Source organism: Pseudorca crassidens, chromosome 19, assembly GCF_039906515.1.
Source record: "Pseudorca crassidens isolate mPseCra1 chromosome 19, mPseCra1.hap1, whole genome shotgun sequence".
NCBI classification, from domain to species: Eukaryota; Metazoa; Chordata; class Mammalia; order Artiodactyla; family Delphinidae; genus Pseudorca; species Pseudorca crassidens.
This window is the reverse complement of record NC_090314.1, coordinates 13,902,452-13,927,909: the sequence shown is the minus strand read 5'-3', so window position 1 is coordinate 13,927,909 and position 25,458 is coordinate 13,902,452. Positions and strand designations below refer to the sequence as shown.

The 25,458-nt window shown below is 57.3% G+C and overlaps 2 protein-coding genes across 4 annotated transcripts in view; both read left to right on the top strand.

Annotated features, from left to right (window-relative positions):
• The window catches only part of SPNS3 (SPNS lysolipid transporter 3, sphingosine-1-phosphate (putative)), a 40,599-nt gene extending 34,729 nt beyond the window's left edge, over window positions 1-5,870 (top strand). Inside the window, 3 exon segments of the mRNA XM_067715881.1 lie at window positions 4,208-4,306; window positions 4,407-4,578; window positions 5,472-5,870. Of these exon segments, the coding sequence (XP_067571982.1) occupies window positions 4,208-4,306; window positions 4,407-4,578; window positions 5,472-5,560 (360 nt within the window). The 3' untranslated portion in view covers window positions 5,561-5,870.
• Window positions 5,871-14,753: 8,883 nt separating this feature from the next.
• Window positions 14,754-25,458, top strand: part of SPNS2 (SPNS lysolipid transporter 2, sphingosine-1-phosphate) — a 33,785-nt gene continuing 23,080 nt past the window's right edge. The window contains exon 1 of one of the 3 annotated variants that reach the window (XR_010937762.1): window positions 14,754-15,296. Coding sequence is in view for 1 of the 3 variants with exons in the window: in XM_067717409.1 (XP_067573510.1) it covers window positions 14,927-15,296 (370 nt within the window). In the remaining 2 variants the exon portion in view is untranslated. The remainder of the gene's footprint in view (window positions 15,297-25,458) is intronic. The other 2 variants (XR_010937761.1, XM_067717409.1) reach the window with 2 other exon arrangements.

Below are 25,458 nucleotides of genomic sequence, written 5' to 3'. Positions count from 1 at the left end.
TGAGCCATCTGGGTCTGCTGGAGCTGGCTGGCACTGCCCAGGGGGCCGGGCTGGACGTGATCCAGCCTACTTAGTGTTCCCCACGGTCCTCCCCTGGCTTGGAGGCCTCCAGCCCCTAAAGCTTAGTGGGGCCTGTCATCCCAGGAAGGCTTCTAGCCCCCCTTCCCCTGCCTCCCCACCTTCCCAAAGCCCCTCAGTGGAGGACAGCCTTGTGACACTTTGGTGGCCGGAGCTGGACCAGTCCCTGCGGTTCTTGGAGCTCAGTCCCCTGACAGAGAGAGGGGGAAGGCTCCAGGGGGGGAGTGGTCTCCGGCAGCTGGGGGCTCCCAGCTGTAGGGTGGAGGGCAGACAGATGGTAGCTGGGGGCAGGGTGAGGAAGGGTGGGAGGTGACATGACCTGGAGAGTAAGAAGCTGCGCAGGGGAGAGGAGAGAGAGGGTGGTAGCTGGAGTTGGCAGGTCATAGGTAGCTGGGGTTGCTTTTCTAGAGGTGAGGCAGGAGCAGGCTCCAGGGGCCCAGAGGGGAGATGGGTGGAGAGAGGCCAGCAGGGGGTGGGATGGGGCTGGGGAGGAAGCAGCGTGCAGCCAGGCAGGGGCAGGAAGAGTGGCGACACTGGTGTGGCAGGAAGTGCAGGGAGGTCCCTGCTGGCTGCCCTTGCTCCTGAAGCACAGAAGGTGAGAGGGCAGCAGAGCCCAGGAGCCAGGATTCTGGAACAGTCCATCTGCTTCCACTCCCAGTCCTGCACCTCTCTGGCGGGCCTTGGTTTGCTCAAGTGTGCAGAAAGGTGGTACCTACCTACCAGTTACGCCCAGGCTACGGGGGCAGAGTGAGCTAAGCCTGTATCACGCACTTTCCTGCGGGGTTGCTGTGGGCTCCATGGCCCCATGTCAGTCCTGCCTCAGGGACACGGCTCTCTTTGATCTGCTTATCCACAAGGAGGAGAACCCAGATTCTCTCTGGGGAAGAGACCTCAGGGGCTCTTCAGTGGTTCCCAAACTTCACTGAGCCTAAGAATCAGGTTTGGGGGAGCTTGTTACAAATTCAGCTTCCAGGCCCTCTGTCTTCAGGGTCTGATTCAGTTGGGTCTGTGTTGGGTTGAGGGGTCTGCATTGCTGTCGAATGTCCTGCGTGATCCCGGTAGAGCCGTTCCTCAGAACGCACTGGAAAACACTGGTCTAGTGTAGCCAGCTCCCCAGCTCGTAAACCCTCTGCGACATTCTGACTAGTGCAGTCCGTCCCCTTGTTCACCTACTCTCTGACGGGGAGCTCACTCTTTGCACGCTGGGAAGCCCCTACCTCCTGGTGGGTGAGTTAATAAAAAGGACCTTGGCTCGTCACAGCCAAGACCCACTTCAGACCCACCTCCGGCAACCTCCCCCTGCCCGGCAGGGCCTCGGAGCGCCTCGCTTCCTGGAAGGCTGGAGAGTGTGTCTCCCCAGATGAACTCCCTGCTTCCCCAGACCTACTGATGGGGTCTCTGGCTCCCTCCACACCCTCCTGTCTGTCTGGGCCCCGCTCCAGCTTACCCACCGCCAACCGTGGGGAGTAGGGTAGAAGGGGGACTCGCTCCAGGTCTGTCCTCCAGGGTGCTGGAAATCCGCCACCAGGCTCACCTCCCACCTCCTCAGCACATCGCCACCCCCTCCTGCTGGGGGCTCATCACCCTCCTGGTCTCCATGCTTCCCTGCTCTGCCTGCTGCCCCTAGGTAGCCGTCTGCTCACTTGTCTGTCTCACCCTCCCAGGGGTGTCTGGGTGGGAGGGCTGAGTGGGGAACGTGAGGCAGGCTGCCAGGGAGTCTGCACCTGGTGACTGGTGCAGTAACCAGTAACCGACTTTCTGCACTCCCTTGATGCACGCCCTGGATTGGCGCTGGTTATGCCCCTGGATATAAAGGGAACAGCTCTTCTAAGAAGGGCGAGTCAAAAACAGAGGGGTTTTTATCTCGGAATAGAGTGTGCCTGGAGTTTTGGGAACCCAAAAGCCTCTGAACTTCTAAAATTACCTGCTGGGCTCTCTAGCTGCTGGTGGGGCCCAGCCTTGACCCTTGGCTACGTGGAGACCCTGGGGACCCAGAACAGGCAGGGGGAGACCTACCTCTCTCGCCACTGGCATCAAGGGCTGGTCCAGTTCCCGCAGGTTGGAGTTTCTGGGAGGGGAGGAAGGGAGGGTCCAACCAGCCCCTGCACGGACTTTTTTGGACACTCAGAGTCCATCTTCTAGGAGGCCCTGCCCTTCTGCCCAGAACCACCAGTGAGTAATCACATAATTATGGGGTGAGAAGGAAGCACTTGGGGAAGGTGCAAAGCTGTGGTCAGTTCCTTCTCAGGCTTGTTGGCAGGTCTAGGTGATGGGTGGGAGGCCCGGCCTCTCTCACCACCTGGACAGCGTGGCTCAGCGCCGGTGACCCCGGGACCAGCCGGTCACCCTCAAGAGTGACTCTTACTGCCCTGCCCACCCACAAACCCCTCTCTCCAGTCCCCGGGCTCTGGCCTTCACACCTTGGGTCACACCGTCCCCTGTCTGGAGTTCCCTTCCCTGCTCTCGCTGCCAGTTAGCGGTTTTCGGGGCTTGGGGTGAGCTTCTCCTCTTGGTTCTTCTCACTGTTTTCCAAATGTTCTATAAAAAATGCGTAAATATTGCTGGAAAGTTTCCTTCTTGCTTCTAACAGCAGAATGGTCAAAGGTCAGACCCTGGAGAAGAAGGCCTGGGATCAAATCTCAGCCCTACTATTTCCTGGCTGGGTGACCCTGGGCAAGTTACTCACCCTCTCTGTGGAGGGTTTCCCATCTGTAACATGTGGCTAGTAATCGTATCTCCCTCATGGGTTGGTTGAGTGGATATATAAGATATATATATATGTATATGAGATACAGAAAATGCATACAGGAAGCATTTAATACATGTTAATTATTATAATAATTATTATCATCGTTATTATTCTCTGATGGGCTCAGATTATGGACAGCTAGGCCTTGGGGCTAAGGCTCTGGGGTGAGACGTTTCCCTGTGGCTGCCCTGTTGGGACTGTGTGACGTGTGGCTTCTACTTGAACCTCCTGCCTCCCTCCCCTCCCGTGCTGTAGCCCTGGGTTCTGGCAGGGCCTCTCCTGAGACCAGTCTCCATGATGGTTCTACTTGACTTATTGAGTTGGCAAACTTTCAGCTAGTCCCCTCTGTGCCTGGCGCCTTGCTGAACCCCAGGGACCCCAAGAGAACTTAGGCAGGAGCTTTGCTGCTGGACAATGTAAGGGTAAGGGGAGGAGGACCATGAACCTTCCAGCTGAGGGGGATGTGCCTTCAGTTAGGGGTGCGCACGAGCTGGGGGAGCTCAGGGCAGGCACCTGAACTCTGGGAAGGCTTCACAGAGGCGGTGACCCAAAGGTCAGTCCTGAAGGACGAATGGGGATGCTCCAGTGGACCAGAGAGGGGAAGGCTTGCCAAGCAGAAGGCACAGCATGTTCAAATGCCTGGAAGCTTTCTGCCCCTTAGAATCATAGGGCATGATTTCAGCCTGATGTCCTCCAGGTATCAGATGAGGAATGATAATGAAAGTAACCCTTTATGTAGGTACTATTATTATCCCCATATGGGGTTGAGGAGTCCGAGGCACAGAAAGGTGAAGTGACTTGCCCAAGGTCACACGGCTAGTGAGTTGGGGGTGTGGGATTGGATCCCAGACAATCTGACTCTGGAATTCATATTCTTAACCTCCCAAGTGGGCCTTTTTAGCAAGCCTGCCTTCGGTCTCTGCCCAGAGGGGCTTCTTGAGATGGGGGCTGAGCCCTCCACACCACTCCGCCCAGGCGCCCACACGTGCAGGCGCCTAGCTGTGCACCCGCTCTTCACCCCACAGCCCACACTGCTGCCTTGTGGGCCCCTGAGCTGGGACACACCTGCCCCATCACATGTCACAGCCATGCCTGGTCGCCCTGATTTAACAGTGAATCAAGAGGGGTGGCCTTCATCAGGGACCTGGCAGCTCCATCCCAGGGGACCAGGGAGCCTTCCTGAGCCTCCAGGCGACCTGATGGCTCAGTGGTGGGGCTTCAGGCATTGGGTTCGTCGACCCCCTGCCATCCTACTCTCTTGGCCAGCCTGTCACCCTGCCAGGCTGGTCCTTGGCAGCCGGGGGACAGAATAGGGCATGAGGGGGCACCTACTCCTTGCCCTCGCTTGGGGAGCTCCCTTGGTGCTTCTGTGTTTTGCAGTCCGTGGTGGTACCCAGGTGCCGGGGGACGGCAGAGGCGCTTCAGATCACAGTGGGCCACGTCCTGGGAGATGCCGGCAGCCCCTACCTCACTGGACTTGTAAGGCTGGGTGGATGGCAGGGGTCCAGGGAGGAAGTGCACTTGAAGGCCTGGAGGCTGGTCTGGTGGGCCCGACAGACCCAGCCTGTCTCCTCTGCAGATCTCCAGCGCCCTGCGGGCTGCGCGTCCCGACTCCTACCTGCAGCGCTTCCTCAGCCTTCAACAGAGCTTCCTGTGCTGCGCCTTCGTTATCGTCCTGGGTGGTGGCTGCTTCCTGCTGACTGCACTGCACCTGGAGAGAGACCAGGCCCAGGCCCAGGCCCGGCAGACAGGTACCCCTGCCACCTTGCACCCATACCAGGCTCAGGGCTGACCCTATAGGAGCAGGATCACCACCCACCCGCTGAGCCCCTGGCTAGTTTATTTGTTCATCCATTCACCCATAGTTATTACGTCCCTGCTATGTGCCAGGCAAGGTTGCAGATGCTGGGGAGTGAACACCAAGTCCGAGCCCCCATGAAGCGAAACAAACAGAAGAAGTAGAAGATAGAGTATGCTCAAGGTGATAAGTGCTACGGAGAGACATAAAGCAGGAAAGTGGGGAGAGAGGAACAGGTGGGGGCAGGTTGCAGTTTTTGAAAGGGTGGTCAGAGAGGTCCGCACTGCGCGGGGACTGAGTCATGCAGCTATCTGGGAGAAGGTGCTCCTGGCAGGGGGAAAAGCTAGTGCAAAGGCCCCGACGTAGGAATGGACCTGTTGTGTTTGAAGACTGGCAAGGAGGCCAGTGTGGCTGGAGCCAGGAGCAAGGGGCCAGTGGTTGGGACGAGGGTGACAGTAATGGGACCAGAGCGTGGGGGCTTTGGGGGCCTTTGCAGGGACTGAGGCCTTACACAGAGCGAGATGGGAGCTGCTTTCTGGTTTCCAGTGCACAAGCCCCAGGGTGTCTGATTTACATCCTAAAAGCACCACTCTGGCGCTGCTGTGTTGAGAACAGACTGCAGGGGGCTAGTGTTGAAGCAGAGACGCCACAGGAGGCCCTGCAGCCGTCAGGGGAGAGCAGCGGGGCTGGGACCATGGTGGTGGCATTGAAGGTGGGGAGAACGGGTCGGATCTGGAATTTATTTTGAAAACGGAAGCTAGAGGATTTCATGACAGGCTGTGCCCAGGCCTCGTCCCCAAACGCCTTTGCCTCCTTTGGGGCTGGCTGAGCGATTTCTTCCCACAGGGATCCCTGACAGCAAGGACGTGCACAGAGAGGCCATGGAGAGCCAATGCCTGCTTCCTAGCACCGGTGCCTCCCCAGAGGACCCCTGAGGCCCCTGCCTTGCAGCGAGGAGGTCCCACCCACCCTGCTCGCACCTTTCTGGGCGGCCTCCACTGTATCAGTGCCTCTGCCCACCTTTGACTGCGGCTCCGGGACCCTGGCCAAGCTGCACCTGCCACTTCTTCGCTCCCAGCTAGAGAGCTGGCAGCGCCTGTGGCTGGGCTGGGAATTGAGCTGTCAGCACCCTCGGTGGGAGGCCTGAGCCTGTGCCTGCACCCCGCACGAGGCCACGCCAGCGCGGGTCCCTCAGCCTGGCTGCTGGCGGCCCGATTAAAGTGTGGCCAGTACAAAGCCCGTGGATATAGGCCTTTAGACCTATGTTATTTATAGCCTCAAGGTGTCTCTGCTGGGATTAGAAGCAGGAGACGGGGAGGTGGGCGGTCTGGGCCAAGGATGCAGGGCTGCTCAGCATGGGCCTCTGGGCGTCCGCACCCTGGACCGCCTGCTCTGACCCAGGTTCCCCAGTCTGCAGGGGCAGCCCTCTGCGTGCGTTCACCCTCTGAACGAAGTGGGGGCTGAATCAGTAGTCTTGAAGAGAGGTTTCTACTCCGGTGCTGGTGTGGGAGTGTGGCTGCAAGAACCAAGGAGGCGCTCAGAGGAGTGCCTAGGCCTGCGCAGACCCAAGCTGGGGGGCTGGCATGGCTGTGCATGAGGGCCCTGCTCTGCATCCCGGCCTCCTCCCGCGCGGGGAGGGCCGGCTCGCTGGGACTCGTATTTGCCCCTGGGCTCAGAGCAGCTGGGCACAGTGGGCCCCGCAGGAGATCAACAGCTTCCAGGCGGGCAGCAGTGGGGAGGCATGTCCTTTCCGCCATGAGCATAAGCGGGTCTCCCCTGCCCTGGTGCCCAGCTAGGCAATCACTGTTCACTTGCTGATCGCCACTTGCGGTGTGCCAGGCTGGGCCTGCCTCCCAGCAGCTGTGGGCAGAGCAGTGACCCAGACTCACACTCACCTCCTGACCCTTGCTTGCCGCCCTCCTGCCCCCCTGTGGTGTCCTCCCTGCCCCTTATGTTGGATGGGACAGGCTCCAGGAGCTGGACACTCCCGCTCAGCCCGCGCCTGCCACGCTCACCCCCAAGTCTCAGCGGCCCCTCAGGAGCAGCTGTCACCAGGGTGACCTCCCCTTCCACCCACGATCTGACGCTTGGCGCTCCTGAAACGGCCGGCCCTGAAGTTAGGAGAGAAAGGATTCATGAGGCTGCATGGTAAGGGTTCTGCACCCAGTTACAGTGTGGGTGCGGGAGAGGGGTCCGTTCCCACACCACCAAGCGAGTCTCTGACTCTCGCTGGGGGCCTACAATTCAACTTGACTCTGAGATGATCTACCCAGAGATAGCATCAGATTCCGCAGGGTAAGGATGCAGTGCAAAAGACTGTCCCTGTCACCCCTGTGCCACGCTTCAGATGCCAATCACAAGTCCAGGCTGTGACCAACTGTAAATCCAAGGTTCTCACAACCCCTTCCTTGGGTTCCATTAATGTGCGAGAGAACTTAGGAAACCCGTTTACTCACTGTATTGCCAGTTTATTATAAAGTATAGCTCAGAAATAGCCACACGGAAGAGATGCATAGGACAGGGTATGGGGAAAGGGCGTGGAGCTTCCACACTGTCTCCAAGCAGCACTCCCCCAGATGTCCATGTGTTCACCAGCCCGGAAGCTCTCCGGACCCAGTCCTTTTAGATTCTACGGAGGCTTCATTACTTAGGCATGATTGATTAAACCGTCACTGGTTGATCTCAATCTCCAGCCTCTCTCCCCTCCCGGGAGGTAGTTGGCGGGGGTGGTGGAGCTGAAGTTCCAACCTTCTAATCACAAGGCTGGTTCTCTGGCAAGCAGCCTCATCCTTAGGTGAGTTCCAAAAGTCACCTCCTTAACAAAGGAAAGACACTTTTAGGGCTCTCATCACCTAGGAAACTCCAAGGGTTTTAGGAGCTCTGTGCCAGAAACAGGATGAAGACCAAATATATATTTCTTATTAGAAATCACAGTATCATAGTTAGTTTCCTCTGAGAAGGAGGCAGTCGGTCTGTGCGGGATTCACTGGCTGTGCGACCCGGGCCACTTCCTGTCTTCTCTGAGCTGCGGACTCCCCAGCTATATTTAAGAGGTGTGTTGAATGTGATTTTTCTAACCTAGACCTCATGTGATTTCTCACGGGCTGGGTCTAGGTCCACAGAAGCCCAGCTCCAGGATCTTCCTCCCTACAGTCCTGGGGAGGACCCCTGTGAGATTCAGCTCCCAGGAGATGGGCAAGCGCTTCCCAAGAGCCATCAGCTACCCCCACCTCTCCCACCTCAGAGTCCTCAGGCTGGGGAGAGAGATCAGAAACATGCGTTGGTACCAGTGGGTGCCCATCTTGGTGTTGGGCAGTGACTGCAACCCTGCCCTTGGACCTCACAGCCCCAGAAGGAACAGGGAAACGCTTGGCTGGGCCAAGTGAGGCACACCTATGGGCAGAAGAAGGGGTTACATCCCTCAGAAGCGTTGAGGAGTCAGCCTAGGAGCTGGTAAAAAGCCAGAGGTGTGGGGAAGGGAATCCCTGGTGGATAGAACAGGCCGAGGTGCAGGGGATGGGGCAGAAGATACGTGATGAATCACGGAGAGGTGTGGTGTGGTCAGAAGGGAGGGGGTATGTGTGTTTTGGGGGAGATAGAGGGAGCGGGAGAGACTGGCTGGGACCAGAGGGCTCAGATGCCAGCCGAGGAGCTGGAGCATGAATCCTGTAATCAGGGAAGTTCTTTCTGACTCAAGTGCTTTCTGGGGTTTGGGTTGCCAGGCAGGGCAGGGTGGTGCTTTCTGGGACTGAGCTAGACAAAGTGCCGTACCAGGAGTTTATACGATGTTATCATCCAAAGTGTTTGGAGGCGGGGCAGGAGCAGGGCGGGCTGGCAGACTCTGGGAGGAAGGGACCAGTATCTGTTCTGCAAGCAACCCGACCCCAGCTCTACTCAGCTCCCACCCCTTGCCTCTCTGGGGCTGGTCACTCAGACTTCACTGTGCTGAGGTCGCAGGTATAGGTCTCTGAGAACCCAGCCACTCGGGCTAGGCGGGAGGAGTGGTCAATAGAACGCACCTTTCTGGCCAACAGGGCACTTGCTGGGTGATCAGTCCCTGATACCGTGGACTCACTTGTTGGGAATGTTGATGGAGGAGCACACTGCTGAGCAGGACGAGGCCCTCAGACCTGATCTGCTCACATCATGTGTTAATTGCTCTTCCTGGACACACGCTGCATTCCAGCTCCCAGGTGTCATCCAGGTATGCAGGTGTGCTTGGTCAGTGTGCGTGTGCCTGTGCGTGCTCATCTCTGTGTTGGTGTGTGAGCACGTGAGGAGGTGTTTATAGGGTCTGGATGAGAAAACTCTTCTTCCACCCTGACCTCAGGCTTGAAGGGTTAAACACGTGCGTCGAGATGGTCACCCCAGTCCTGGCTTGTCCCCCTGCAACACCAGACATCAGTCTGTTTCATTCCCTGAAGAGTCTATCTTTCCTCCATGCCTGGGTGGGCCTGTGAGCCTTCTGGTTTAATGCAGCTGCAGGAGGCAACCAGAGGTTGTTGGAGCCAAGCCTTATCTGACACAGGGAGGTATGGGACTGCACGTGCTCTTTCTGTGGGACCACATCAGTTAAGGTTGTAGCGTGGTGTGCAACAGAAACTGACTGATATCTTAAGCAAGAAAGGGATTTGTTGAAGACCTCAGGAGCTCACTGTGAGCTCTATGGGAAGATTGGAGATTCAGGGGCCAGGGCTCCAGGGCCATCTTATTGGGACATTTTCTCCCTATTCTTTTTCCTAGGCTGGCCCAGCAATATATTTTTTTGTTTACATATTTGGGTTCCATGTAAAAGTTTGAGAAAAGGGCTGTTCTGCTAAAAAAAAAACAAAAAACAAAATGCTGATCCAATACACCTTTGAGGCCATCTGCACTGGAATGTGAATTAAAGGCCTAGATTGGTATCCTGTGACATCAAGATTTAAAGCCCTGGCTGAGAGAGTCCAGTTGGATCCTACGCCCATGCCTTGATTTATAGCTCCATTAAGACCAGGAAACCAGGGTCACTTAGCAAGGGAAATGGACATTGAGCATCAAAATAAAACATCAGTGAAAGAAAACAAGACCAGAAAAAACAAACCCACAAAAACCAACGACTGTGTGCATTACAGTGATCCTGGGCAGGCCACTGGCCTTCTCTCAGATGCAGCCTCTCACGGGACAGGGAAGAGGCTGGACTCAGTGTCCTTCAAGGGATTCTTCACTTCTCATAGTCTGAGTCCATGATCAAAGGAGATCGGAGCGTCTGTAATTCAGAAAGTGTTAAGGATGTTCAAAAGACAGAACAGGAACTTCTGTGTTAGTGGGGACTCAGAGGCATCTGTTCTGAGCAGGAGAGAGAGGCAGAGACGAAGCGTTCTGAGCAAAACTCGTGAGGCAGGCCCAGGCTGGGGGATGGAGGGGCTCCAAGAAGTCCTCAGTTTGGCAACAGCGGGAGCAGAGAGGAGGTGTCCTCTCCCTACCCGTGGGTGGTGCCCTGTGGAGAACGTATTCAAAGGGTGGGAGGGAAATGGCACAGGGAAGCTAATGGAGGGTGGAGTCAATGAGGGAGAAAATGCCTTTACCAGAAGGGCCCGGAGAGGAATCTGGCTGGTTCTGAGTCACGCAGAGCAACAGATACATGATGCAAATCAGCACACACTTACTGAGCACCTGCTAAATGTCATTTACTCATTCAGTCACAAACATTCTCTGAGCACCTCCACTGTCCTGGACAGCGGAAGTGAATCAGACAGCGTATGGGCCCTTAAGGCTCACGATCTGTTGTTGGGCCGGTGGAGGGGAGTGGTGGACTCATGTACAAACATAGTCAGCACAATGAGTTTGGTGTGATGGAGGAGGGATACACAGGTTACTCAAGTAACCTAGGGGAGGAAATGACAATTGAAACAAGCAGGTCAGGGAGGGCTTCCTGGAGGAAGTCATGGCTGTGCTGGATTTCTGAAGGACTAATGGGAGGAGTGACCTAGGTAGACAGCATAGGCAGAGCAGGACTAAAAAGCCAGGGGAGGGGGCTGCCCAGGGGACGCTCTCCGTGGTCCTGAACCATCAATGTGTTAGTAGGACAAGGGCTTTTGTGTTGAGGGGAGAGCGGGAACTAGAGACAACTGCCCCCAATTCCTGCCACTCCTCTGGGCTCCAGGAAGTATAACTATGAGCGAGTTCAGGGAGATCAATTTTCAGTGTAGACGAGTGTAATTTTGAGAGATGGGCTGTAGGATCTAAGGCTGGAGATTGGCATGGGTCATGAAGAGTTATCGGAGATCATGTTAAGGAACTTAGATATTTTTAAAAAATTAATTTTATTGAAGAATAGTTGATTTCCAATGTCATGTTAATTTCTGCTGTACCGCAGAGTGTTTCAGTTATACATATATATATTCTTTTTCATTTTCTTTTCCATTATGGTTTATTACAGGATATTGAATATATAGTTCCCTGTGCTATACAGTAGGACCTTGTTGTTTATCCATTCTATATATAATAGTTTGCATCTGCTAATCCCAAACTCCCAAGCCGTCCCTCCCTCACCGCCCCCCCCCCCCACTTGGCAACCACAAGTCTGTTCTCTGTGAGTCTGCTTCTGTTTCGTAGATAGGAACTTAGATATTTTTAATCCTGTAGGCAGTGGGGAGCCATGGAAAAGTTTTGTGCAAGGTAGTGGTAGGGTTGTATGTGTGATTTAGAAAATTACTGGCAAAAAATATGAAGAAAAGACTGGACGGGGGACTTCCCTGGCAGTCCAGTGGTTAAGACTCCGCGCTTCCACTGCAGGGGCTGTGGGTTCGATCCCTGGTCGGGGGACTAAGATTTCACATGTGGCTGAAAAAAAAAGAAAAGAAAAAGACTGGAGGGGAATGTTGGAACAGGTGGTGTTCATCTTTAAAAGGGTCCAAGTGAAACATGGAGAGGTTTGAGCTAAGTCCATGAGCAACTGGGACACTGGGAGATATTAAAGAGAAAAAATGGACAGGCCCTAGAGGTGGGAGTTGAGGGAGAGGAAGGAGTCCCAAATGGCTCCCAGGTTCCCAGCGCAGTGACAATGTGGATGCCACTGCTATTTGTCAAGAGATAAATGATACTGGGTGGGAGCAGGTTTAGGGGAAAGACGATGAATTCAATCTTGGATGTGCTGAGTTTAAGGCGCTGGGGGATATCTAGGGGGGAGTGTGCAGGAAACTGCATGTGGACCTAGTGCTCGGAGATGAGGCCACATCTAGAGATGGAGGTTGGGGTGTCCTAGGGAGGTGGATAATTGTTGAAAGCCCAAGCACGGGTGAGAGGCTGCCAGGGGAGAGTGTGCCATGTGAGCAGGGAGGAGACTGAGGCTGAGCCCTGGAGACACTCCTGTGTAGGGAGGTGGGCAGAGGGGAGGTGGACTGAGCTCCCAGGTGGCAGCCGTGGGGGAGCCAGTATTTCTCAGAGTGTGTTCTGCAAAGCTGTAGTCATCTTACGAGATGTTCTGTGGTCTGGCACGCATGGGGACAGGGCAGCCATGCTTCCCCATGGGAGACTCCCAGTGTACACTCTCAGATTACAGACTCTGAAAAGTTCCTCAGTTAGGAAACCTAATTCTCTGTGTTTATCCCACCATTTCCCAAATATACTTGCCCTTGGGACACTGGCCACTAATGAAATGTGCCCCATTTGTTTTGAAATTATGGTCTAGACCTAATGAATGAATATCAGAAGGCCCTTTAGCCATCATTGAGTTCAGCCTCCCATCACGTTGATGAGAAAGCTCTGTCCTGGAGAAGCTAAGAGCATCGCTCTGGGGCAGGAGAGGAAACGCTGGATTAGGGGGTAGACACACCTGTGTTTAGTGCGAGCCTCATCATTTACTAGTGACCTTAGGTAGATTACTTCTCTTCCCTGGGTCTCTTTATCTGTGAGATGAAGACAAGAACCCTACAAGTTCTCTAGCTGATGGTCCCAGAGGCTCTCAGGAGGCCACAGTGACTTGCCCAGGGCCATACAGACCAAAAGGGCTTATTGTCCCCCCATCACCGTGCCTTTGGTGGCCCCTTAGCCCACCTAAGGACCCACTCTAGAGAGTGCCTTTGAGTTAAAATCCCAGAAAACCCCACAGACTGGGAATGGCTGGCTTGCTTGGTGGCAGCGTAGAGGTCCCCCAAATCTGAAAGGCTCAAAACTCTGCCAATTTTCCCCTGCTCCAGAGCCTACTCAGTGGCGGAAAGGCAGTACCATGGAAAGGGAATGCTCCCCTTTCTGGATAAGGCCTAAAACTGCTCCCTGGGCAGAGCTGTGGCTGAAAGGATGAGGAATTTTGGGGAGTGGGAAGGGGACCATGGTGTTGGGCTTAGAGCCATGGTTCTGCCTTCTTCACTGCTGGACAGGCCCCTAGCTGGCCGCATCGCCCCGCTGGGCACTGTCCTTTAGCTAGCACCATCACACAGTTATGAAAGTCAGTGCCAGGGCTCAGTCCCAACCCCATGGAGCTCCTAGGTCTGTCCTTCCCTGTTTAATCACCTGCCATCCTGGGCCACCCCGTGGAACTTCCCTCACCCAGCTTTGCAGTCCTGGGCTCAGCAAACTGGAAAGAGGCAGCAAGGCAACTTTCAGAACGAAATCTGTTTTCCTAACCCTCCCGCCACAGTCATTCATACCCAACACGATGAAGCATATTTTTAGTCACTTTGCAGAATTTAAAATACACCTCGAAGGCGCCAAGAAACACCAGCTTGGGGATTAACTCTGCTCACAAGAGACGGTGGGGCGGGAGTGGGGAGGGGTGACTTGTGCTGTGTCACCCGTTGGCTATGCCATGACTCACCGTGGCCGACACCTTCACGAGATGCACCTGCCCATGGATGTGGGCTCTGGAGCAGCCTGCAGTGGGAACCGAGCTCCCAGCCCAGGCCGAAGGTATTGCACCAGCCTGGGTCAGCCCCAGCCCTGCTGCCAACTAGCTGCATGTCCACTGTAGGGTCACTTATGGGCCCTGGAACCTGTGTGTGAATAACTCTGGTTTCCCAGGCTCTGTCTACTTCTAACATTATGTCCTCAGCACTCTGTACAGGATTTTCATTTCAAAGCTGCAAACAAATGAATGGGGGAGGGAGTTACCAAAACCACAGCCCCTCTGAGATGGGTGAGAGTGGAGATTGTGGCCCTGAATACAGAAACTACCTGACCACTCTGCACAGGAGACAGGGCGCCCCGCTCCCCCAAGGGAGGACCTGGGAGACTTCCAGACCCTTTAAATCCTATCCTCCTATCTACCCCCAGAGAGAGAAACTGAGACCCAGGGAAAGTTAGGGGTCTTGTCTAGGGTCATGCCACACACCAGGGCAGAACTGGGCTAGGACCCAGCCTCCTGTCTCCCATTGAGGGCTTTGTCGTGCGCTGCTGAAGTGTGATGCTTGCGGTTGCCCGTTGCCGTGCCCTCAGGAGAGAAGGCCCCCTTTCAATGCCCTGTTTCGTGGGTGGAGGAGGGGGCCGGTTGGAGCCCTGGCTCTCTCTGCCAGGGGCTGCCTTTCTGAGGGGCAGGGGTAGGGTCTCGGTGTGCACACAGGAATGGGCCCAGCAGGAGGCAGGGGGCTGGATCTGAGCTTCCCTGGAGAGGTGGGTGACATAGCCTTCTGTGACTGGTGGAGGCCTGGGTCCCGGGCCAACCCCCCACCCGTCACGCTTCTTGGTTCTTACGCAGCCCTCCCTGAACTGATTAAATCATGGCGGGTGAGTAGCTGCTGGAAAGGCCGTGGGCCCTCCTACCCGCGCCCCTGACTTAACCGTCTGAGACCCTCTCTCCAGGATATCCGTATGCCCTGAGCTCTAGCCTTCAGCTCTCTCCCAGAGTCTCCGCCGCGGTAGGGGACGGGGAGGGCACTGAGTGGGTGCTGGGAAGTCCTGCTTCCCGGACGCTACTCTTAGCTCCGCAGCTCCCCACAAACCCCCTCCGGGTCCTCGTCAGCCTCGGCGGCCGCGCGGCTCCAAAGTGACTGCGCCCCCGTCGGGCGGGAGGGGCTCTGCGGCCCGGCCCTCCTCCTCCGCCCCCCGGGGGCAGCACGTGCGGGGCGGGGCTGTGGCCCGAGCCTGGGGCTGATTGGGCGCGGGCCTGGTGGGCGGGGCCGGGCCGCAGCTGTCAGAGCAGCGGCGGCGGCGACCGCGGCGCACCGGGCTGAAACGGTGGCAGCGCCGCAGCCGGGGTCGGAGCGCAGGAGCCGACGGGGCCCGGCCGGGATGGTGCAGCGGCGGCTCCTCGGCGCACACACGCACTGAGTGGGCCCAAGCTGGGCCCCGCGTCCCCCGCGCCCCCCGCCGCCCCGATCCCGGCCGGCATGATGTGCCTGGAATGCGCCTCGGCGGCGGCGGGCGGCGCGGAGGAGGAGGAGGCGGACGCGGAGCGGCGGCGCCGGCGCCGGGGGGCGCAGCGAGGGGCCGGCGGTGGCGGTTGCTGCGGGGCGCGGGCAGCGGGCGCCGCTGGAGTGGCGACCGCCGACGATGAGGTGCAGACGCTGTCGGGCAGCGTGAGACGGGCCCCTTCCGCACCCCCCAGCACCCCCAGCACCCCCAGCTGCGCAGCCGCTGCCAAGGGCCTCGGCGCTCAGCAGCCCAAACCAGCCAGCTTGGGCCGCGGGCGGGGGGCAGCCGCTGCCATCCTCAGCTTGGGCAACGTGCTCAACTACCTGGACAGGTACACCGTAGCAGGTGAGCGAGTGCCCCACCCAGTCCAAGAACCAGGACCCTCTGCCTCGAGGTACCTCGGGGAGCCTTCGGTCCCAGGCCCCCTATATCCAAGCCTTTCGTGGGGTCCCTAAGGGCCCTCCGTTCAGACACGACTGGGCAAGTGATGCCCTGAGATCTACTGGTCAAATCCAGGGACCGGCCCCCGTACCCCCGGGCCTGGGGTTGGGGGAGTCCCCACCCCTGGAGTAGCCCGCGCGTCCTCGCCAGCCCTTGACGTCCTATCCGTTGTCCTCTTCTGCGAGAGAGTCTCCTTTGCGTCTCTCTGCGTTCTGACCTCCGCGCCCCCATCCGCCCCAGCCTCAGGTTCCCGGGCCTCTCCTCCCCTTCCCCCAGCCCAGGCTGTCTGTCGGTCCGTAGCCGGTCAGTTCCTTCCTTCCTCCGCCGTCTCCACTCCCCTGCGTGCGTGCGGCGAGTGCGCGCGCCCCTTGCGGGTGTGTGCCAGGGGGAACCAAGTGTGTGCTCGCGGGCGGCGCGGATGTGTGTGTGAGCGTGTGAGCGCGTGGCTGACAAAGGCTTGGGGCTGCGGGGAGCGGAGGGAGGGGCGGGGCGGGTCCGCGGCGCCTGGAGACCCAGGATGCGGTTTGCAGCTGGCCCTGGCTAGAGGCCCGAAGACGCCTCCCCCTGTTCTGTGTCGCTTGGGGCCTGGGGTAGGGCGCGGGCCCCTGGGGCTGCCTCATCCTCTGTGAGCATCTCCGGGAATCAGCCTTGGGGAGGGGCTAGAGGTAGATAGAACAACTGAGTTCTAGCCCCGGATTTTCCCCCTTGTGCTTGGTGTGTGACCTTGGGCCGGTCTTAGCCTATGTTTAGGTCTGTTTCCCCGTTTGTAAGGTGGTTGGTCCTCAGGCCCTTCTGGGATTCCAGTCTCCTCGCTCCCCTCCCATAGTTCTGGGGTGGGGGGCGGGGGGTGGTGGTGCCTGTGAACAGGGGTTTTCCCTAAATTGAGCTGCCCCTCGGTGGGAAGGGTGCAGCCTTGAGAGAAAGAGACTTTGGCCAGGCTAGCACGTGGGGGCTCTCTCCCATGGGAGAGCAGTGACTGGATACCTGACATCCTGGCGTGCTGGCCTAACCATAGCTTAGTAAAATCTGGAACTAGAAAAAAAAAAAAGATGGAGGAATTTTGGACAGACTCGAAAGAGAACTAACTTTGTACCCATGGAGAGAGGCAAGCTCTGGCTTAAACCATAAAACATATGCCACCTGGGTCCCCTTCCCTAGGACTCAAGTCTCCCCCTCTCTTGAATGGGCTTTTGTGTCAAGGGGAAGGAGGAACTCTGATGGGAGAGCAGAGGCTTCCGCCTTTCCCCACTCCCACTTTCAAAACCCTTTATCTCTCTGACCCTCCCTGTGGGGTGTTGGAAGTGGGTACCAGTGGCACCAGTTTCCCGGTCGAGCTCAAGGGGCTCTTACTTCGGCCTGGTGAGCAGGAGTACCCAGCACCGCCCAAGTGCACCAGCCCCATGGCACACACATGTGCCCTGCTGCCTGGGACCTGGGAGCTTAGGTGCCACCCTAAAATGGGGAGAAGTCAGAGAACACGGGGTGGGGGCCTGTAGTTAGTGCAACATCGACTTCTGTCCGTAGATGGGCAAACCGAGGCCCTTGTCCAAGATGGCCCGGAGAGTGCGTGACAAAGCTGGTGTTCGATCTGCCTGTTTCCCGCCCTCTCAGCTGGGCAATGAATGGCCTGCTTCTAGTGCTGTAACACACTCCAATTTGTTTTTTCATGCCCCTGACCACCCCCTCTGATATTCTTAGGGAAGCCGACTCTGCTAGGGGCTGAGGTGCGGTGGTGGGATCGGGGAGGGCTGCTGCTTATCTGCCCCCACCCCCACTTGCGTCCCAGAGTCAGAATGCGAGAACAAGATAGGAAATTTCTGGTGAATTGGTAAGGGGGGGTGGGGCAGTAGGGAGGAAGGCCCGGAAAGCTCTGTGCAAACAGCGCCTGAGCTGTGCATCCCTCCCTGTCCCTCCAGGGTGGGAGCTCATGCACCACCCTGCCCCCAACACACAGCATACACAGATTTCCTCTCCGGATAAGCCTGGCTCCCTCACTCTCTCTTTATGGTAGATTCTCCTACCACCCCCACCTTGCTGCCAAGTTCAGTTTTCAGGAAGATTTACTGTCTCTATGGCAACTACTATGGCTTGATGTATCTTGGTAGACTGGGGGGACCACAGGGGAATGGTCATCCCTGGCCCCAGTCCACCTGTTGCTGGCTGTCCAGCTGGGACAGAGGAGGGGAGGCAGACACTCCACTGCTCAGTCATCTTTGATATTTGCGCCCACCTGATCCCTGAGAACCTCACCATCTGGCCCTGCCTCCCCCATCAAAAAATGGGTGAGTTCCCACTCTCTTCCTTTAAATCTGTCCTGTGCATTTCTGTTTTCATGGTATAGACCAGCTCTGTCCAAAAGGGATATAAATGCAAGCCACGGATATAATTTAAAATTTTCTAGTAGCCACATTAAAAAAGTAAAAAGAATAGGTGAAGTGAATTAATAATGTATTTTATTCCACTCAATATATCCAACATAATTCAACATGTAATCAATATAAAAGCTACTCATGGGATAGTTCGCCTACTTTTCATACTGAGTTTCAAAACTCAGCGTGTTTTACATTTACAGCACACGTCAGTTTGGACTAGTTGCTATTCAGGTGTCCAACAGCCACAGTGGCTCGGGGCCACCGCAGTGGACAGTGAAGGTCTAGAGTCTTTGATTCCAGAGTTCACATCCAGGCTCTTCAACTTCCCAGCCATGTGACCTTGGGGATGTCTCCTGAGCCTTCTGGGTGATCATTTCCTCCCCTCCACCTCCCGGGGTGTGTGCATAAATGAGAATGTCTCTTAAGCCAGACTCCTAGGAGAGCTTCACAAATGTCAGCTCCCTGCTCTTCCATGGCTCTGCCCAAGCTGTGCCCTGGCCACTGTGCCCTCCTGTTTCTCGGTTTCTGACAGTTCCTTTCAGGAAGCGTTGGCAAACCCCTCCCTTCTTCACCAGGGCTGATCTCCATCCTGGGAACTCCAGGAGGTTCTGCCTCTGCCCTAGCATTCCCAGCGCCACCCCCGGTGATCTGGCTAATTATGGCGTCTCCGCCTCCTTGTTCTCCTCCCCCTCCTCCCCTCCTCCTTCCCTCCTCCCCCTCCTCCTCCTCCTCCTCCCCTCCTCCTTCCCCTCCTCCCCCTCCCCCCTCCTCCCCTCCTTCTCTTTCTCCTCCTCCTCCCCCTCCTCCTCCTCCCCTCCTCCTCCTCCCCCTCCTCCTCCTCCTCCCCCTCCTCCTCCTCCTCCCCCTCCTCCTCCTCCTCTTCATTCTCCTCCTCCTCCCCTCCCCCTCCCCTCCCCTCCCCCTCTTCCTCCCCTCCCCCTCCCCTCCTCCTCCCCTCTCCCCTCCTCCCCTCCTCCTCCTCCCCCTCCTCCCCTCCCCCTCCTCCTCCCCTCCTCCCCTCCCCCTCCCCCTCCCCCTCCTCCCCCTCCTCCCCCTCCTCCTCCTCTCCCCTCCCCCTCCCCCTCAGAGCCCCCCTGAGGGCAGCAGGCGTCAGAAGCAGGTGAGAAGGGCCAGGTTCCTTAAGAAAAGCTCTTGCTTTTCTTACTGAGCATTGTTTCAGTTGGATGAAAGTGAGGTAGCCGGGAAACTGCCTCCAAACCCTTGCCCCATCCTCCTTGGGGGGATGAGGACACTGACACCGGGAGAATGCTGGAACTTATCCAAGGTCACATGGCGGGACGGAGCAGGACCAGAACGCTCCAGTGTGGTCTTCTCTCAGGGGGAGGACAGAGCATATCCCCTGCTTCTGACCTGGAAACTCGGAGAGTGCTGGCCAGGGCAGAAGCCCTCTGGGCAGATGGGTTTCAGCTCAGTTTAACAGCAGCAGTTTGAGCTCCCCTAGGGCACGTGGCTCCTGCACCCTCCCCCAAGCCCCTGTGAGCCTGGCAGCCACCCACTCTCCATTCGGAGCCCACTCCTGGCTGCCAGGTCAGGAGAAGGAAGGAGCCTCTCAGGCGAGGGTCCTGAGTCTCCTCTTACCAGCTCTACATCCTGGTGCCGGAGCTGCCTGTGCTCCTGGGCTCCCATTCTTGCCTCTGTAAAGTGGAAGCAGAGCTGAGGGTGTAGGTGCCAGCATTCTGCTCCTGGAACCAGGCCCAGCAAGAGGGAGCTCACGTTTGGTGAATAACTATTTGAAAGCTGAGATCCTCCCCCAACTTCTCCGGGACACCTGTTCTCTTCGGGAGACCTAGTTTCTTTCCCTTTGATCCAGCCCCCTGGCAGACCAGGCACTTGAAATTGGGCGGAGCAGGGGCTGGTGAGGAGAGGCAGAGCCCTGCCCTGGGGAGTCCTTTTCTGCCAAAGAAGCTGAGACCGGTATCCATGGCAACCACTCACTAACACAAACCCAGAAGGAGAGGGGAGTACAGGGAACCAGCCTGGAACACAGGCCTGGCAGGGACCGAGGGGCTTCCCCGAACACCTGGGCTCTGCGCAGGAGGGGCTGCCAGGACCGGCTTTTAGCTCTTCTTCTGTCTGCTTGGCTGAGGCTGTCCAGAGCTGACAGTTGGGGAAACAGAGGCTCAGGGCCTTTTACAGAGTCACCTGAGTGTGTAGAAGCCAGGTCAGTCCCCAGGCTCCGTGTCTATCTTTGTGGATAAGGATATCAACACCACTCCCGCCCTGCCCTCTCAGGTGGCTTTGTCCCCATGAGTGGCCCTGCCCTCGCCACCACCAAGTCAGCACTACGCAAGGGCTGTAGGGCGGGGTGTCCCAGGGCCACATTCCAGAATGCCTGTCTGGTGGGTCAGCGTCCAGGTGCACCGCTGGGCTGGCCTGGAATGCCTGTGCCCCAGTGACTAACCACCAGCAGCCCATTTCCTTGCTCCTTTTCCTCCTCGGCCACTTTCTGGCTGGTTCTAACAGCATTTCTGCTGCGCCGTTGACCTGTCAGAGAAGCGCTTTGAAACTCACTGCCTTGATTTGGGACTCAGGGCCAGTGACTGGCCCAGCCTGTGCCTTAGTTTTCCCTTTGTGAATGGGGCCGGAAGGCTGCAGGCTGCAGGGTACAGCCTGGTCTGAGAGTGAGGCTGCTCAGAGAGGTGGAGTTCCGCGTCCCTTCCCCAGACAGGAAGTGGCTTTGTTTCTGCCTGGGTGTGGGGGCCTGAAATCCTGAGGGTAGAAGGGGGATGAGAGCAAAGGAGGCAAAGAGGACACTGTCTCGATCCCCAGGCCCCTGGGGCTGGGCTCCTGGTTGGGCCCTGACAGTCTCCTGGGCTGAGCTTCCTACTCCTGGCTTTATCAGAATTGCTGTGTGACCTGAGGCAGATCCTGACCCTCTCTGAGCTGTGAATCCACAATAGATGATTTTGTTCCTCTTTTTCTGTGGTCAAGGTCTTGCTCCCAAGGGTAGTATGGGGCACATGACTTGGTCTCAGGGACTCTTGTCTTCTGGAGCTCGGCTCTGCCTGTACCTCCCTTTTCCAGGACGATCCAGGACTGTTCCCTAGATGCTGCAGCGGCCAACCTTAGTTTTTGCTGCCGGGTCTCAGTGGTGTCTCTGCCCTCCTTCCAGGAAGTCTTCCCCACATCCCCCTCACTCTGTCCACCTCCATCACGGCACCTACCCCCATGTAGGGTGGCTGTCTCCCCTCAGCCTCACGTGGGCTGAGCCTGGTCATCTCTGTGTCCCCAGTATGTGTGGGGGGCTGGCACAGGCTTGGCTCTTGTTGGCCGACTGAGTGGCAGAATTGAGTTGACCCAGCCCTGCCTGTCCCCAAAGCCCATCCTTCTGGGCTGAAGGGGCATTGGTAGGTTTGAACGACCCTGGACAAGGACCAGGCCCCTGTAGGGGACAAAAGGCCGGTGCTGCCCTTTTGTCCTGAGTAGGACACAATGAGCTGGAGGCCTCATGTGTCTGAGAAGGAAGGGGGGGCAGAGATCAGTGTGGTCCCTGTCTGCCCAGTCCGCAGCCCTGACAACGGGGCTTCCTGGCCCCATGCTGGGCAGAATGGCTCCTGTACATGCAGGAGGGCACTGTGGTGGCTTCGTCTGGTCTCTTCTGCAGGTAGGGCACTGGAGGCCAAGGGCTGGTCCCGGGTCACACTGCGAGGTGGGGTGAAGCAGAACAGAACGCTGGTCTGCTCTGGGCCTGGCCCTCTCTTGGTAGTTGGGAGTGGTTGGCGAGAGGAGCCCTAGGTAAGATACGGCGGAGGGCGGAAGCATTTATATTAGAGCAAGAAAGAAGCAGGACTGATGCCCCAGCCAGAGCTTGGAGGCTAGGGGTGGGGTCCCAGCCTCCTGCCTTGCCCTCAGTTCTCTGCCTCCATAGAGACCTTGCTGGGGTCTACCCTCCCAGCCTGGTAGCTCCGTGGGGTCTTCCTGGTCCCTTCACTGCCCAGCATGGACTTGCAAACGGGGTCCCAGGCAGCAAGGAGCACCAGTATGCTTTGTAAACTGTAAAGGGCTGTGCCTGGGCAGGGAGGGTGTTACTTGGCCACACACTGTTTCTAGCACCCAGGTGAGGGCGGTTGGTGTGGATGTTGAGAGGGGGCTGGCTGCAACCTCTTTTCTGGTGCTTTTTGGGGTGAGGTGGGGAGCACAGGCCAGGTCGGGGCGCTTAGGGGTCCGCTCGGCCTAGCTCCTGCCGGGCTCTGTTTCCTTTGCCTTCTGAATCTCAGTTTTCCAGCTGAGAAGCGGGAGTGGGGGTCGCTGGTGGCCTGGGCCGCTGGAGCAGCGCACAGGGAGGCGGCTGAGGGCTCGTGGGCTTGAGCCGTGCCGTTCTGAGGTCTCTTATCTCTCCCCACCCTCTCTCCCCCCATATCCTGGACTTATCCCAGGTCTGTGGCCACACAGGCCACACCCTCCACGGGTCATGATAAGGGTGTGGCCACCTTGTCCCCGGCCCCTGTTGGTCTTGGGAGTCCTTGAGCCAGAACAGGGCCGGGGAGGCTGAGATGGGAAAGGAGTGGCCCTGCAAAGCCCCCAAATTGCTAAGGCCGAGTCTGGTTCCAGGAAAGCTGGCCCCAAATGATAGACCAGAACCGCAGGCCAGAGGCCCGGCCGCCTGTCCCCGCCCACTATGGGCAGAGAGGCTCGGTGGGAATGGGGGTGGGGGAGGGGGAGGGAGGGCTCTCTGAGCTCTGGGGGTGGTTCTGCTTGCCCCCCGGGCTGGCGGGGCCTGTGGGCAGGGCTCTGGGTAGGGAAGGGTGCTGTGGGGTGCTCTTTATGGGGACAAGTCTGGAGTTTAAGTCTTCTAGGGAAGGGGTGAGGCCTCTCTGAGGCTGTGGGCCAGGGGTCCCATCCTCACGGCCCCTGCAGAGATGACCCAGATCTGTAGGCAGGCATGGGGGTAGGCGGGTGAGCACGTGTAGAACAAACACGATTAAGATTTAGAACGGACCCAGCAGGGGTGTATAGGGATCCTAGGTCACTCTCAGATGGGCAACCTGAGGCTCAGGATAGAGGCCAGACGCTCCTGTAGGTCACTCAGTTTGTCCCTGGGGGATGGGGGGAGGGTCTTGCCCTGTGGAAGCTCTGGGGCAGGTAGAAGTGAGTGTGCCTCACAGCCCTGGTCTCCGGCTGAGGAACCGCCTTGGCCCATCCCCATTAGGCTCAGGAAGGAGTGGGTGGGTGCTGGCGGGGCCAGGCCGTGGTTTCCCAGCCTTAGCCATTCAGAGCCAGGTCAGCAGAGCCAGGCCCTCAGGCCCCTATAATTACCGGGGTGGGAGTTGCGGCCCTGCATTGGAGCAGGGGTGAGACTTCCAGAGTGAGCCAGCCCTGAGGCCTCCACAGGGGAACCAGAGTCGCTCCAAGAAGGACCAGCCAATGGCAGGCATCACCTATCCCTTCAGATCCCTAGGCTCTGTCTTTCCAGCCATCTGCCCCCATTTTGGAGAAAAGAACGCTGAAGTGGGAATTCCCGTCTGGGAACTGGTCACAGCCGGGGCTCTTGCCCCATGATGAGCTTGATGATCTATGATAACGTTTGTAACATTTATTGACTACCTACTATGTGCCAGGCACCATTCTAAGCATTTTACATGGATCAACCCATGTAAACCTCACAACAACCATGTAAAGCAGATCTTAAAATTAATCCTTGTTACAGAAGAGGAAAATGGCACAGAGAGTTTAAGTAACTTGCCTAAGGTCACAAAGCAGGGAAGGTGGAGAAGCCAGGATTTGAACCCCGATGGTCTGGCTCTGGAGCCCATGCTCTTGGAAATTCAGCTATGCTGCCTGCTGCTCTGAGAGAGGTAGGGTAAACACGGGGTGATGATGACTGTGTTTGGGGAGTGAACGTGGGCACCAGGTGGCCTGCCCTGGATGACAGGGCAGAAAGAGACCTCAGGATCATGTCCCAACCTTGCCTCTGAGGCTGCTCTGAACTGGGGGGTCCTGAGGTCAGTGTGGGTTTCTTCTTACACCTTGGCCTTTTTGAGGACTCTGTGATGTCAGCGGGTTGGGTTCTGGACCTGGCTCCTCTAGGGGCTATTGAAGGACCAGCAGTGATGGGGGATCACTGTATCTGTAACCAACCAGATGGGTGAGTCGGGCCAGGTTCCATCCAGCTCTGGGGGTGCCTTCAAAGTTACAGGCACCTCCTCAACAAGAGCCCCAAAGGAGGGTGTTGGGGGGGGCACCCTGATAGGCATGACCTCGGATCTGGGCCCTGGATGAGGTGAATCTTAGCAGGTGGAGATGAACAGTCCAGGAAGAGGGCATGACTGTAGTCAAGGCTTGGAGGCCTCTGGGCCATGATATGTGAGTCACAGGGGCTTCAGACCAGCCAGGCCAGTGGTTTCCAATCACCTGGGCAGCGAGTTAATGGATTCCTGGCTCTGGCTTCTAGACAGGGTGATTGTGCAGACCTGGAGCACGGAGGCCTCAGGTGCTAGAAGTCTGGGCTTAATTTGGGTGGCAATAGGGAGCCACTAAGCTCTACTGGGCAGCCACCCTCAATGACCTAATTTGGTTACACTCTCAGAACAGTGTCTGGCATGTAGTAAGCACTCAGTACACGTTAACACCCATATTATTGTTGTTGTTAGCAGTAGTATTACTGAACCAGGGACCTGGGCCAATGGATTTTGAAGACCTCGTGGGTGACTCTGGGCCCTAGCCAGAGTTGATAACCACTGTGCCACGGCCTTAGCTCCTTGAGTCCAGAGATTGTCTTGTGGTCTCTGAAACCCCAGCCCAGGACTTAATAGGAAGTTGATAAGTGCTTGTGTGATCAGGTTGCAGGAGGGATGCTGGATGGGCTAGTAGAGGCTGGAGGCAGGGAGTCCAGGGAGGAGGCAGTTGGAGAAGGAGAGAGAGAAAATCATTGGGGCTCATTCATGGGAGACAAGGGGGATGTCATGGTCCACTCCCAGGTGTCTGGTCTGGGGAGTGGACCAGGTAGGTGATGGAGCCGTGGAATCAGGGTCCAGGTGGCTGGGATGCTGAGAGATGATAGAGCCTGTGGGGTTGAGCCACCAGAAGGCAGTTGGCTTCAGGGGGGATGGAGATGAGGACATCGAGTTGGGGAGGGGTGAGAACTCTTTTAAGAACTTCAACTGTGGGAATTCCCAGGCGGTCCAGTGGTTAGGACTCAGTGCTTTCACTGACATGGCCTGGGTTCAATCCCTGGTCAGGGAACTAAAAAAAAAAAAAAGACCTTCAGCTGTGAAGGGGGGAGAGAGAAAGAGCGGCTGGCAGGGGAGATGAGGCCGGACCGTTTTTACCACCAGGGTGAGAGAGGGGCGAGCACGTTTGTGCGCTGATGTGCAGGAGACAGGAGTGAGGGAGATGCTGACAGCACAGCTCAAGCAGCGGCCGACCCGGGCCAGCTTCCCGGGAGGCAGGAGGGGCAGTTGGCCTTGGACAAGAGGAGAGCCCCTTGGAGGCTTGAGAGGGGTGTAATTAGGGTCAATGGGTAAGAAAATTCAGGTGCTCCTGCTTTTCCAGAATGTTTTCTTGGCTCAGGGAGGAGGACCCTGTGGGCAGAGGACGATGTGGCTGTGGATTTGGGGTGACTGCCTGGAGAGGCCTGGATCGGGAGCTGTGGCCATGGGACAGGGGGGCGCTGCGGGTGTGGTGGGAGCCCCGCCTTGCCCGCCCTGGGCTGTTGGGGCTGATGGAGTGGGCGT